General features: G+C 38.5%; 1 protein-coding gene across 3 annotated transcripts; it reads right to left on the minus strand.

Moving 5' to 3' along the window:
• Positions 1-1504: 1504 nt before the first annotated feature.
• Positions 1505-14026, minus strand: FAM76B (family with sequence similarity 76 member B). Of its 3 annotated transcripts, none has more exons than XM_033051546.1 (10): positions 13913-14026; positions 13742-13806; positions 13212-13266; positions 11540-11695; positions 10456-10652; positions 8494-8541; positions 8220-8300; positions 7417-7549; positions 4691-4792; positions 1505-4061 (listed from the first exon to the last, which is right to left on the minus strand). In XM_033051546.1, the coding sequence occupies exons 1-10, from the start codon at positions 14015-14017 to the stop codon at positions 3972-3974; spliced, it is 1032 nt and encodes a 343-aa protein (XP_032907437.1). In that variant the 5' UTR covers positions 14018-14026; the 3' UTR covers positions 1505-3971. The 3 variants fall into 3 exon arrangements, with proteins under 3 accessions (XP_032907437.1, XP_032907436.1, XP_032907438.1); XM_033051545.1 differs by having other exon boundaries at positions 7417-7552; XM_033051547.1 differs by lacking the exon at positions 8494-8541 and having other exon boundaries at positions 7417-7552.
• Positions 14027-14375: the final 349 nt, after the last annotated feature.

Here is a 14375-nt window from a genome sequence, read left to right on the forward strand (position 1 = left end):
TCAACTGGTTTATTTTGTTCATTTCTAAAATCTGGACTCTAGTATTGCTAAAAGCAAACAACCCCCAACAAAACCAAAAATCGCCCTTAAGCAATGCTGTACTTCACAGATAGAGAAAATATGTATCCCTTAAAAAAACCCAGCTGTGTGACTCAGTACATTTCGTGAACAAGTAACATGGTATCTCAGAGGTCTCTCTTCCCCATGAGTCCTGACACCTCCATTACCCTCCTTCTTTCTCCAGGAGCACTACAAACATCTCCTTTCACCTCGATACACACCTTGATAATACCCCCTACTTCTTCTGTAGGATTCAACAGAAGTAATTTCATATATCAGTACCTCTTCCATGAGGAAAGCTAAAGCAATTGCATATATTATATTAGAAAATGTATCTTCTATTGCAGTAACAATATTTTAGTAATCATTTGAATGAATAAAAATGACATGCAAAGCTTTTACTCCATTTCAATAGCTATAGTTTATACTCACAAACATCAGTGTTTTCGTAAAAATCAGTGTGGATTCTGAACTTCTGAAGGTACTAAAGACCATTAAGAACTGCCTGAATGCTTATACACAGGTTATATAAATGTAAATGTTTAAGGAAATTTGCTTCAAATGATGCAAATCTCTTTTCAGGAGTCAGTTACATGGACAGTTACACACATTTTGCATGTGTCACATGGAAGCTATGCCTAAAATAAATACAACACGCCAAGTCTTGACTTGCTCTCAGCTTTAAAAATAATTGGCTTCAAAGCTGCTGTTGCAGGTTTACATCAAAATGAGACCGAGAACAATCCAGTATTAGAATAGCATATTGATCACTCTATACCTAACACAAAGTATCAACAGTTTTGAGATGCTCCGAAACTAAAGATTCTCCCCTTCCCAGTAATTGCCTTGACCAGATATAGAATCTTGCTCTCTTGTTGGACTTGGGTTATTTTTGGGGGTTTTTTTTTGGTTGGTTTTGTTTATTTTTGTTGTTGTTGCCTTTATTTTTGGTGGGATTTTTTGCTAGTTTTTTTCATTTTGAACTTTAATTCTTGAATCAGAAGTATTCTTCTGGATTGTGGAACGATGAAGATCGATTGCTGAGAAAAATACTGAAATTGACAATTTGCAGCACCAGTGCTCTAAACACTAGGAGCCACTGTGATGAACAGCCCGCAGGAAGTAGTGTGGGCACCTAACTCCTCCTGACACAAAAAAGGGAACAAAGAAATTATCAATGTCACTTTGTGTGTTTCTCTTCTCAATAGAGTAATATTTCTATGTATTACAATTCTGTTGTAGAAAACAAATATTTTCATGAGACAAAGTAATCTGTAGCTCTAGTTTGTTACAATCTGCAGGCAGGCCAAGGTGTCTAATCTTAACAGAAATTGAAATATTAAATTCTGCCCATTTTTTTGCCCCACACTTTTAGTGAATAACATAGCATGAATGATTAACACAAAACATGGATTTTTAAAATAATTTTGAAAGGACAGATGAATGTTTTGACAAGATTTTATTGTGAAACATTGGATTTAGAAAAGGTACAAAATGTCAACGGTCAGATGTGTGCCAGTACAGCATTTCAATAATCTATACATGTGGACAGCTGAACAGCTTCACTGCAGAACGTGGATTTGGACAAACTATCTAAAAGGGGGCCGCAATATTCACAGGCTTAAAATACATAATTAACTTGAGCCAAAATGGCCATTACTGGTCAATGCTAATCAACATCTGGAAACAGGCTAAAAAGCACAATACAGTACAACAATCTCCTTGCAGATTCACGGTTAAAGAACATCAGTTTATTATGTCAATGATCTACAGCTCCAGGACACAATTCTTGGGACTGGGATTCAGTTGGCTAGTTAAGAACTTAAAAAAATTAATGTTAAAAATGAGATCATGTAAGAAAATCCACAGGTATTTAATTTGAACTAAACAGTGGGAAACCCCTAAAAATTCTTTTGACTGGGATTTATAAAGTCAATTACTTCTAATATAGAACTTCTGTTTGTTTCTTTAAAATCTGATATCATGTTTCTTTCAACTGGTATCATTAGGTAATCTCAATTCAAATATTTCATTTTGCTATGTATTTCTGTATTTTAAAAATTATTTCACCAAATATGGGTCACCATCAAACTGGAAAAAAAAAGACCCAAATACTAATTCTGAATTAATAAAGGTCATAAATTTATATACTAAAAATATTAATAACAACCCCAAAGATAGCAGCATTCTCTACCCTAGTTTAATACATTTAAAGAGGAGCTTTTATAAATTTACAAAGTTGATTTTAGGGTATAAAAATACACATACACGATATGAAACAAGATAGTTCAAGTTTTTCATATTTTTCAGTAGTCTGTCACTGCTGGAACTCTTTGAACTATTGACAAGATGTTCATACTTCAGTATCTGGGTGAACAGCCAAGGGTCTATAGACTTCTGTTCTTTAATTAAAAATGTGTAGCTGTTTCTACACAAACTTGCTGAAATACCAACAGCTACCCTGTTACCAGTCAGTATCCAGAGCTGACTTAAACCTTTATCCATGTAAATCTATTTCCTTTTATGCTGATTCATAACTTACCTTCATGAATACATACCTTGGGGTATACTAAATTAATGTTTAATAGAAATTTATGAATATGACTCATGTCCATTAGGAGCAGAGCTAAACTTAAACTGATGTAATTTAGAATGAAAATCCACCCAGTACATTAAAACCCACTCTATGACACATCCATTCCCTTAGGTAATTTCAAGACCATTATTTTGGCTCTCTTTTCTCAGTGTGCATCTTCAGTGGGGGATGTGAATGTTGCAAATCATTAAGAATCACCATAAGTTACAATCAAGTACATTAAATCGGACAATGGGGAATAAATGCATTTAAAACTTGGAGTGTGTATCACTAGCTAAAGATGTAACATTGGAGTACAATGTCTGCTATGGAATTAAAATTAGTGCTGTGCCAAATGGGAAAAATGTATAAACAAACCATGAAACTCCAATGTGGTAGGAAAACATTTTGTTTTTTGTTCCGGAAGTGTTTGGCATGAGCAGCACTAATAAAATTCTACACCTCACAGACACAAGCTACAAAGGTTATCTAAAGCCAATACTCACTGTCCATCCATCAGCTAGCCAGCTCTTAATGCTGCCTCGAGCACTGCACTAGCCACTTTGATCTTTGTTTCAGATTCCTCTGTACACACATTTATATTTACATAAAACATTTATTAAACATGATTTTAAAACATAAAAACCTTATGTACAAAATACCAACATTCCTATAAATAAACAGTTGGAGAAAGGCACTTGCAAGAAAAGTCTACAGTAAATCTTACAAAAACCACACTGCCTCTGTTACTGTACAATAGATAATCTTTCAGTCAGTCCCTATCACAAGAATGTAAAACACTAAATACTTGTTATAACTAAGAATATAACCGTTACAGTCGTATTTACACTTACATATATGCCTCTTTTTAGTCCCACTTGAGAGCACCATGATTTCCATTCCAAATTTATATTTTCATATAAAGTAAAAGAACAGTTGCCAGAAACCAGTGTTCAGTGTCACTGCAGACTCAAACTTTTGGCAGACATCAGTGTAGTTTAAAAGACTCAACTGCTACGCTGTAAAAAGTACACCTTGTTTGTTATTGCATGTTGTCCTTTCAGAGAGCACTGCTATGTTCTCTATGCAATTGTTTAATACTATTGCTGGCAAAAGGTTTCCAATATCAAAAAAATAAAAACATTCTTCAAGCCAGTTGAAGTATTTCATCTGAACAGTAACTAAAAAAAGCTGCATATTAATTATAAAAACATGTAGGAAACATGCCAACTAATCTGGTGTGCAAAAATATTTTCTCCACTACACAGGATTTTAAGGGTTTCACAGAATTACTCAAATGTACATTGAGTAACAAACCCTACAAAGAATCAGTTCCTCAAGGAGATGTGAGGATACTCCCACTTTTATCAAACTTTTTACCCTTTGACAATGCTGCGACCTGTTTGAGCAGTTCTCTGTTTTTGGCCTGCAATATAGATTAAAAAAGGTACGAGTTACTGAAACAGTAGTGTCATGCACTTTGCATTTATGAACAAATCCTCAAAATGCACATGCTAAGAACATTCAGAGAAGGCAATGATCACTTTTCCAAGAACTGTATATGGTTTTTGATATGCATATTCTGTCTTCAACAGAGAATGTCACCACACCCATACTGCAAAATTTAACATATCCACTATTGCACTGGGTGTCTGTTCAGTCTGTAATTTACAAGGCAACTAATTCAGGCTTTCTTCCTGATAAAGCATGCTTTAACAAGAGACATCTAGCTGTCAATGTGCTAATTCTGAGTCCTTAAATCAGGTCCATAGCCCATGACAACTGATAAATTGTTAGAGAACAGACACAAAAAATAAACTTTGAGAAAGCATGTGAGGTAAGACTTTACATTTTAAAGTTAAAAGGGTCAGTTTGACATATATGGAGACTGGCTGTTGACTGCAATGCATCCAAGGTTAGGCATGGCAACGACCACTCATGAACTTGGTGGTACTGTATTGGAGTGAACCATCCTGAGTGAACAAGCTGAGTGAACAGCCTGAATATATGATTCCATCTGAAGTACTTCCCAAGTATTGATAAGCAATTACGCACCTGCAACTGTTCCACAGTTTCCTTGTGAGCTTTCTCCATACTGTTCATCTTTGTCCTCAAGTTAGACTCTTGGTACTGGAAGTCTGCCTTCAATTCTGTCAACTGGAAAAAACAAATCCTATGAAGATTCCTTGAACTACAACAGGATACATTTTCTAGTCAATACGTGAAATCTTTAGTGAAGGCTCAGGAATCTCAGGAAACCCTGCATTTATTTATTAGTGCAGTATTGACAGCTTAGCACTTGAGAAGCAGTTTGCAAAGTCTGTATACCTATTTTATACGCAGAAAGCAACTGTAGTCACATAACCATACTATTTGCTCAGGATTTTGTATAAAAAAGGCTAAACCTCAACAATAAAAAAAAATTCAAACACAAGACTAGTGATCTGTAATCACTATTCTTTCAGCTGTGAGATCCTTATCACAATCTTCAGTTACATCTCTCAGTTATATGTCTTCCCCACAAAGACAATAAAAGCAATTCTTTAGTGTTCTTTTATGCTACATTTTGTCCTAAGCAGAAGGATAAATATATACAGTGTATACATTCCAGATTTATTAGGAAATTATGCCTCTTTGCTAGCAAAGATGCCTGCCATAACAAACCAGAGCATATCCTCCTGAAGTTACCACCAAGACTGCTATTATCAACCTTAATATGTGTCAAATCACATGTAGTGAAACAGATATTGTTCAAAAAACAGTCAGTCAAACGGTCAAGTGCAGGTATGTTGCTACAATGGTACCTAACTCACTGAACACACACTGCTGCTCAAGGCAGTTGTAGAGTACAGGGCATCTGGTGCAAACCCACACAGCTCACACGTGGCAGTGCTGCACCACAGTGAAGTATGCAACTAGACAAGCAAACACACTACCTGTGAACATTCAGCAAACTGTGGTCCTCTCCTAATAATGAAGTCTCAGGGCCCCACAGTAACGTTGTGGTTTCTCACTACCGTTTTGTTTGGAAAGACAAACAAGGCTAGTACTGCAAACAGTAAGCACTGATAATGATACGGTTGATACCCTGACTCATAACAGAAAGTGATGAATGAGTATTATCTGTAAAGCTGGTGTACTGAGCTGTTTTTGTTGTCATGCTATAAAATTCAGAGGGTTTACTTTTGGAGCATTCGAAACTGTTCAAACGCTGTCCCTTCACAAAACTTGAGACACAACCTTAACAGCAACCTCCCGCAGGTATGGCTCAGGCTTTTCACCCAGTACATGTCTTCAAATTTACTATCTCACAGTAAAAAAAAAATAAATCTGCAGTATGTTTATTTGTTGTAATTTTTTCAGCTGTGCAAACTTTGTATAATGTGTTCAGCTTTTCTCCTCCCTGCAGTAGCTGAGAAAGAGACATTCTGAAAATGAGGACTTCATGCCTGAAGGAGACTAAGTTTGAAGAATTCTGAAGTGCAATAGTTTTAGCAGTGGGGATATTGAAATCACTAGATGCTCTCCCTATGGAAACAGCACAAAAAAAGTCACTGCAGTGGTTATGCAGAAGTAGGTGACATTTCCTTACCTACCACTCTTGTTATTTTTGATCTTTTGGGCAAAGCTAAAGAGATAAGTAAATATCCTACTGACTCATGATCATCTCCTGGCTTTATAAGAGAGAGAGCAGGGCCTAATGTCCACCCTTTGAAGAAAATACCTAAAGAGAACCCATGACAGACTGCTCAGCTCTTTCACATTAAAGACTTAAAAGGCTTGAACTAGCAAGTACTTCCAACACTAGGTATATTTTAACAGTGACATAAATTAAAATAGGTTCAAAATCATTTACAAAACACAACTATGTGTAGAAATGAAGATATTGAACCATGGTTTAAGAGTGGAAGCATTTTCCTTCCAGTATGAATGAGTCTTTCTTAACCATCAGTTAGGTAGGCCACCATGCATTCACAATCAACATTTTACTTGAAAATATAATAAATTTGTTTGGAATACAATTCCATAATCTACTGAATCCTGAACAGACATTCTAGAGCCACTGCTATAGTGTCCTAGTTTTTCAGACGGCAGAGAAATAAAGTAAATGCAAATAAAAGTCTGTATTTGTTGTTATTTCTCTTTTCTTGTTAGTCATTAGTTTGTCTGAAGGGTGAATCTTCTGTAAGAGTTTTGCTGCAGTCACTTGGGCCTGACAATTTCACTTAACTTTTGTTGACTGGTAGCCACTTAATCCAAGCTTTTCTTTTAGTCTCTGACCACACACAAGGACTTGACAACCCCCAGCACACATGCTATCGATCCTATAAAATCAAACCGCTTAATTTTCATATACTACAATGTAAATTTAAACATTGACTTATTATTGCTAGAGTAGCTTTAATTTAAAATTAAATAAAAACTATGCTAAATCCAGAATGGTTACTACTCTTTGCCATGATTTAGTTAAGAGCATGTAAAACGTGCAAACCACTGCCTGGCACTTTATTCAAGACCTGTGGCACACAGCCTCAGTAACAGGCTAACTTCTTCATGGCTGAAGTGAGGTAAGATGAATTACTATTTGACTTAGAGACAAAATATATTCATGATACAAGAGTCCAAAAGTTTTCCTTTTGGAAAATGTTAAGATCTGATTAGCTGCTATATAAAACCATTGTATCTGACTTTTGCTTTATCGTATTGTTTTGACATTTTTAGGAGGCTACAAAATAGAAAATAAAATTATAAAGGTCTTATTAAGCATATGTAATTTTTACCTTTTTATCTTTCTCTAAAATAGTCTGATCTCTTTGCTGCAGAAGACGTTTAAGTGACATTACTTCTTCTTTCAGCTGACTTATGAGGACAAAGTTGTCAGTTCCTCCACTGTCTGCAGACTGATTTATAGAGCTACTAAAAATGAAAAACAATAGTTAGTTACAACATCAAAAGAAAAAAGAAGAACACTTTAAAAAAATTTCAAATTTGATAATTAATAATTCCATAAATATCCTTAAGGACTAATGCAAAAAAAGTATGTACCTGACAGAAATGGATGCAACTGGCAAATTACCTTACTAATGGCACACATTACATACACCTGCAGAAATATAATTCAGTATTAGCTTTGAGGGGGACAAATACCTTTTGACTGAAGCAGCCACTTTTAAATTTTATTCTGACCATTTGGCCAGAGAGAAAAAAGATTCAGTCTCCCACATTAAGGTTCAAAAGAATTCTCTAGATACCGGTCAGCTTAAAGCAGCAGGACCTACACTGCAATTAACTGATAAAACAATTCCCGATGTGAGGGAACACCACTGTGTTGGTAACTGTTACCTTTTACATAAGCTTTGTTTAATTTTTCCCCAAACATCTTAAAAGCAGGAAAACAGTACTCGTTTTCTGCTAAAAAAATAGTTTAATTGACTGACAGCACTCAGATGCCACCCAATAATCCATCTGGCAGGACACAAGTTTCACATCCCTCATTCTTCAGACAAACAAAGAATGGCAAATGGCCACAAATCAGTGCTCTCTTTGGTTGAAATGGCTCAGCTTTACAAAAATGTAACTTTACCTATCTCCATTTGATGGCTTGGATTCCAGTTTGGGTTTTTTCTTTGGAGTTTCATTCTGAATAGCTGCAGAGGATTTATGGCTGAAATCAAACAAAATGTAAACCTAAAGCCTCATACTTTGCAACTCTCTAATATCATCATTTGGTACATGTAAAAAAACTAACTCATGCTCCTAGATGGAATGCTAGCCAGAAATGCAAGAAAAAAATAAATTCTTTAAATGGAAACTCCAAGATAAATTAAAAGAAAATTAATAAATAATATTGTATTTACCTCTGTTTCCATAGTCCCTGATCTTGTTCTGGACTCAGATTGCTGATTCTGAAATACGTGAAATGTACTCGGTAACTGATCAAACACACCATTATTTGTAAGTTTATGTGAATGATATCTGTACTTGGGAAAAATCCTTCCCCCCTTTTTTACCTAATACAGTGAGCAATTATTAATTTTCAGTTGGACTGAAGTTCCTGTCCATGCTTTAATATGTCAGGATGCTATAAAATTATTTCTTGGCTAAATGTCTACATTATTACAAATCACAGATGGTAGGCCTCAAGACTTTCTGCTGATACCTCCCAATTTTTGTGAACTTTGTCTTGCTAATCTTGTACTCAGCAAGCTGGTCTAAAACAGCTCTCCTGGGATTGCATATGAACACTGCCTGAAACTGGTGCTCATTTGATGCCATAAGAGTAAAGTTAAGTTTTGGATCCCTGAAAATAACTGCTTCTCAAGTTGTAACCATTTGCTTTCAATCGTTTCAAAAGGAACTAATAAAGAACACTGATATAGGAATGGTAGAATGAAGAAGATTGCACTGAGTGGAATAGTTCAAAGAATCTGTATTTCTACCTCATTGTCTCTATTGTCTGATCATAACAATAACTGAAATGGACAGGACAAAAGAGCCATATTAATTGGACTAGAAGCAATGGACTCATGGCAGTCTATGGGAAAAAAAAAAAAGTAGGGAAACCTGGAACACTGATCTGTATCAATATGCGTACTGTTACAACTCTTGAGTATATCAGAAACTCTATTCTGCAGTAAAGAGCTTATTTTTTTTATTTAATCCTTACTGCACCTGTGCCAAATGCATTAAATTAGATTTAACTTTTTGTAATTCAATTTTCAGCAGAGATTTAAAAGAACAGGAACAGTACAATAACTCTATGCATCACAAGAGTAATTCTTTTCTTTGAACTCCTAAAACGCCAAATCTTCCTTTTCTCTTAAGTGAAAAGATGGGCCTTTCTCTTTTACTCACTGTGAATATAATTTCATCTTATTTTGTTTCTATCTTTAAGTCACACTCAGACAAGCAGGTTTCAGACAAGGTGAAAAATTATAAGCACTAGAAATGTGAAGTTTAGAAGGAAAGTGTCTGTGTGTCTGGGATCAGGGTCACGACCATTGCAGACATAGTATTTACTATCAAACACAAAAATTTAATAGCTCTAAAGTTATGCTGCCACAAATCTACCAGTGAAGATAAGAATGGTGACTACTATCATAGCAGCACAAAATCTCACATGAATTCTGGGGTTTATGACTAAATAAATTTGTTATGTACCTTAAGGTTGGTACACTGTTTATGCCATGGCCAGAGATGAAGTGTTGGGAAAAGCTGCAAAAAATGGGACAAAACTATGTGAAATGTTATTAGAGTGACAGTAACTGAATGGACAGTCTTATGTCCCTCTGTCTGTATCACAGCCATTCCCAAACTGCCTACTCCAGCAAGACTTGGTTTTAGAAACTACTAAAGAGGTACGAACTAGTCCTACACTGGAAGTAATCCCACACTATTGTTTCTGCTTTTCCTCTTCATTTGTACACAAATAAGTGAGGGTGAAGCAAGTCAGGAGGAGGAGTCTCACTGCTAATATACACCTTTGGCAAATGCAGGTACCACACAGCAGCTGCTGTGTAGAAACCCAAATACAAGTTTACCCTCAAGTAACTTGCTTCTGTAGCCATTCCACGGGCCTCTTTCCTAGACTTGTTACCAATTTTAACACCAATTAATTTGACAAGCACCAAGAATTCCTTTTTTTTTTATGAACCACCTTCATTCAAACTCTAAGAATCCACGGATTTTGACAGAGCATGAAGAACAATGCTCTGCTACTGTTTTTGACACCATGTTTGAAATAACTTTTCTTACTAGCTTACTAGTACAAACAGAACACGTAAGATGAAGAGCTACATTTCAAATTTTGAAACACTTACTTATGATGACTGCTGCTGTGACGATGATGATGGTGGTGATGGTGATGGTGTTTTGAATGATGCTGGTCTTTCTCAGTAAGAGATGAGGATGAGGAGTTAGAATGTGAAGATCCGAGGCTCTTCCTCTGTTCTTTTGTCTTCTGTAGCACTCTCTTGTAGGACAGCGTACAGAGCCAACACAACAACTTTCCATCAACCTATTGAGAAATAATTCAGGTTTTATTTCCAAGTACATTGTACTAAAGAGATGTACTCAATATTTGCAAGGAGATTTTGTTTCACTTAATCCATTATCTTTGGGAAAAAGAGACACCTTTGGTATGAAGTTTCTTTTAGTAAAGTGAATCTAATTCCACTTGTCATCAAAGTTATGCTACAAAGAGTCCTAGCAATTTTTGGACCTGCTCTACACTGCAGAAATAACTAACTTTTTTAAAGGATGAGGGTCTTTCAGTATAGACACCATGTGTGCTCTTTCAACCTATCATACTGCAGGCAGAATCAAGATGCCCAGCCAAAGTGTTACTTGTACCAAGTAAATTCTTCTGTGAAAACAGCATTATTCTTTCAGTCAAGAGGCTTTTGAGGTCATTTTCTCAGCACCTTCTGGAATGAGAAAGTGGCACTCACCAAAGCTATTTAACAAAACAGAACACAAAGGGCTGCTCCGAGCAGTCTACCTCTCTGGTGCTCTACTTAAAGGCAAGGCAGGCAAGTGAGAAGAACTAAAGTGACAGATTCAAGTTATGAACATACACGAGGTCCAATGGTTAGGAAAACAAAAGTAAAATTAATATCAAAACATGAGAACTGCTGAGCTGCTTAACTTCTGTTCCCTCGCTACAACTGTCTGCTAACACTTATCCCTTTTTTTCAGAAAGAGTGGTTTAATTAAAAATGAGCTCAGTAGCGAAAATAAAAATTGCAAGTTACAAAATTTGATTCAAATATTGTAAAGCACAGATGAGCAACTTTATTCTAGTATTAGAGAACTTAAGAAAGATACATTCTTGTTAATCCTTCTCTTCTGAAGGAGGAACATTATTGTCAGCCTAAGCCATGAGAGATGTGGAACAAAGCCTACCTTCCTTCTTCCCTCCTCTTTTCGATCAAAAGCACATTGCTGTTTGCACTGCTCACAGGTCTGAGGCGGGCCATACTTCTTCTCAGAGTTGGTGCAACGCTGGCATTTTGTGCCAATAAATGCTGCAATAATGTTACAATACTGACAAGGCTTGGGCTGAAAAAAAAATTGAACTGAAGTCAATAGATTCGTATTTTCAGTAAGGAGCACAGGTATTTCGATTTGCATAATGATGCTTCAAAACTAGTAGGGCTTCAAATACCCTACCTCAAAGAACCTTTTTCCTACCATTTTTATCTTCAGTACTAAACTTTTCCTCTAAGATGATCCTTCTTCAGGGATAAAACCAGCCTGGACTTTCCATGAAAACCCAGACACGATAAAAGAAACACACAACTATCTGGTTACTAGTTTCTACACCTACAGCTTTTAATTTTTTTAAATATGTTGACATTTTCTCCCAGTTTTACTACACTACTTAAGAAATTACTTACAGAACTTTAAAAGAAGAGTAACCAAGTGATTTTTTTTTTTTTACACTGGAAGTTTCTGATGGCACCCCTCTCCTTTGCAGAGCTCAGGGATTCAATAACCCTACAGTTCCAAGATTAGTATCCTAATCACTGCAATTCTGCAGGAAAATTAAAAAAGAAAACAAACAAAAAAAGCCCCACCACCAAACAAAAAACAAGTTCAGATCTATCTGACCTGAACTATTAGGTCACTTTATCAACTTTTATATCATACGCTCAGCTACACTAATACAGCGCTGAAAAACAAAATTGCTGTCAGTTTTCATAGGTTAGAAGTGGCTGATTTTCTTAAGTGCAGTTCTGTTTTTTGATTAACTACTGATAAAATAATTCCTGGATCTGTCCTGCAATTCATTTTGCTGCCTTTTAAGCTTCTGAAAGCATTTCTTTGTTCAGTTTATATATACATTCACAAAGAGCATGACTACATGCCAACAGCAATTATGTTTCTCAAATAAGATGGTTTATGTCAAGTACAGGGAAGTTATGCCTTTGTGTTTCACAACAAGATTATCTTGATACTGCCTAAAAACTCATGTCTGCAGGGCAGCTCAGATACAATGTGTGAATTCACCTAATAGAAAAATTCATTTTCCCAACAGAACTGAAGCTAAAATTCAACATGAGAAAATGCAAAGTAACACGAATGCAGATAAATACTCAAAATCTTTTGTACTTATTAGCTTAACATGATTAACATGCATTTTTTAAGACTCACATAATATAAAGTATGTGGTATTACTAGATTTTCACATTTACCACTCCTTAGGAACAATGAGGGCTAATGGTCTTCCTGCCATGAAGTGTGTGCTTATGAGAATATGCAGGGAATAACTTAACGTGCATGGCATGAAATAAAATCGCTTTGTTACAAACAGCTACATTGAAATTATTATTAACTGCTAAGCTATACATACCCCAAAGGAATTTCAATTTGGGAAAAGCAATGGTAACCCACAAAGGAAATCAAGAGATGTCAGTCTTTTCCATTACCTTTCTGGATAGCAATCTTCAGTGTGGGTTTCTTTTTTTTTTTTTTCTCAAAAGAAACTAAGAAGATTAGTTGCAAGAGAACTTTGTTTTCAATTTGAAGTAGAAACGAGATCAACATCAGCATTAAGAACCAAGTAACTACTCACCGTTCCAAACTGCTTCACGTTTTGGGCACATTTCTTGCATATTGTGTTGGTTTTGCTAAAGAGATAAAATGGCACAACATTGAATTAGGTGACAAACACGCACTCTGACATCCTTCCCCACGCAATTACTTGCAAACAGAACCCGAGAAGAGCTGGGTTGCAGGGGAGCTCCAGTCCAATACCCCTGCCAAGGCAGTCACCCAGAGCAGGTGACACAGGAACGTGTCCAGGTGGATCCCGAGTGTCTCCAGAGAGTGAGACCCCACCACCTCCCTGGGCAGCCTGTTCCTGAGCTCTGCCCCTCCCAGCGTAAATAACTTCTTCCTCATGTGGAGGTGAAACTTCTCGTGTTTTAGTTTATGGCCAAGGCTCCTCGTCCTGTCGCTGGGCACCGCCGAGAAGAGCCTTGGCCCCGGCCTGGAGATATTTATATGCATTGATGAGATCCCCTCTCAGCCTGCTCTTCTCCGGACCCGCCAGGCCCAGCTCGTGCAAACGCGCTCGCCCCGGGCAGCCGCCGCGGGCCGTACCTCTCCTGCTGGAACTCGGAGCGGCAGTAGGTGCACTTCACGATGGGGTGGGCGATGCGGCACTCCTGCGGGGGAAGCGCCGCGTTACTGCCCGGCCGAGCCCCGGCCCGCGCTCCGCCCCCGCCCGCCGCCCCGCCAGCAGCCCCGGCCGCGGCCGGCCCGCCGCCGCACCTTGCACAGCTGCTGGCCCTGCGAGAGCTCCTCGAACGGGTACCGCTGATTGCACTTGGTGCACGCGTAAAGCGCCGGGGCGGCCGCCGCGCCCGCCGCCGCCATCCGGCGGGGCGGACACGGGCGGGCCGAGGGAGGGGAATGGGGAGGTGCCGCCGGGGCGAGGGACGGAGCGGCCGCCGGGGCCGCCGAGGAGGAGCCGCCGCCGCCGCCGCCGCCCCCGTCCCGGTGCCGCTCACGCCGGTGCCGCCCTGGGCCCCGCGCGCCGCCCGCCCGCGTCCCCCTTGTGTCGGCGGCAGCGGCGTCACCCCGCGCGCGCCCCCCGCCCTTCCCTCCCTCCCTCCGCCCCGGGCCCGGGCTCGCGCTGCGCCCGCGCAGCCAATCGCCGCCCCGCGCCAAACCTGCCTTCGAACGCCACCGCCCAATCGCCGCCCCCGCCGGCCCCGCCGCCGCCAATCCCGCC

Source organism: Catharus ustulatus, chromosome 2 (genome assembly GCF_009819885.2).
Source record: "Catharus ustulatus isolate bCatUst1 chromosome 2, bCatUst1.pri.v2, whole genome shotgun sequence".
Classification (NCBI taxonomy): Eukaryota; Metazoa; Chordata; class Aves; order Passeriformes; family Turdidae; genus Catharus; species Catharus ustulatus.

Excerpts from the sequence above, each read along its gene's own strand:
- FAM76B (XM_033051545.1), bottom strand. The coding sequence starts at position 14,017 with ATGGCGGCGGCGGGCGCGGCGGCCGCCCCGGCGCTTTACGCGTGCACC. Across the intron at positions 13,267-13,741 it reads TCCGAGTTCCAGCAGGAGAG|CAAAACCAACACAATATGCA; the intron begins GTACGGCCCGCG and ends TTATCTCTTTAG. Across the intron at positions 4,793-7,416 it reads TTTTAGAGAAAGATAAAAAG|TTGACAGAATTGAAGGCAGA; the intron begins GTAAAAATTACA and ends TGTTTTTTCCAG.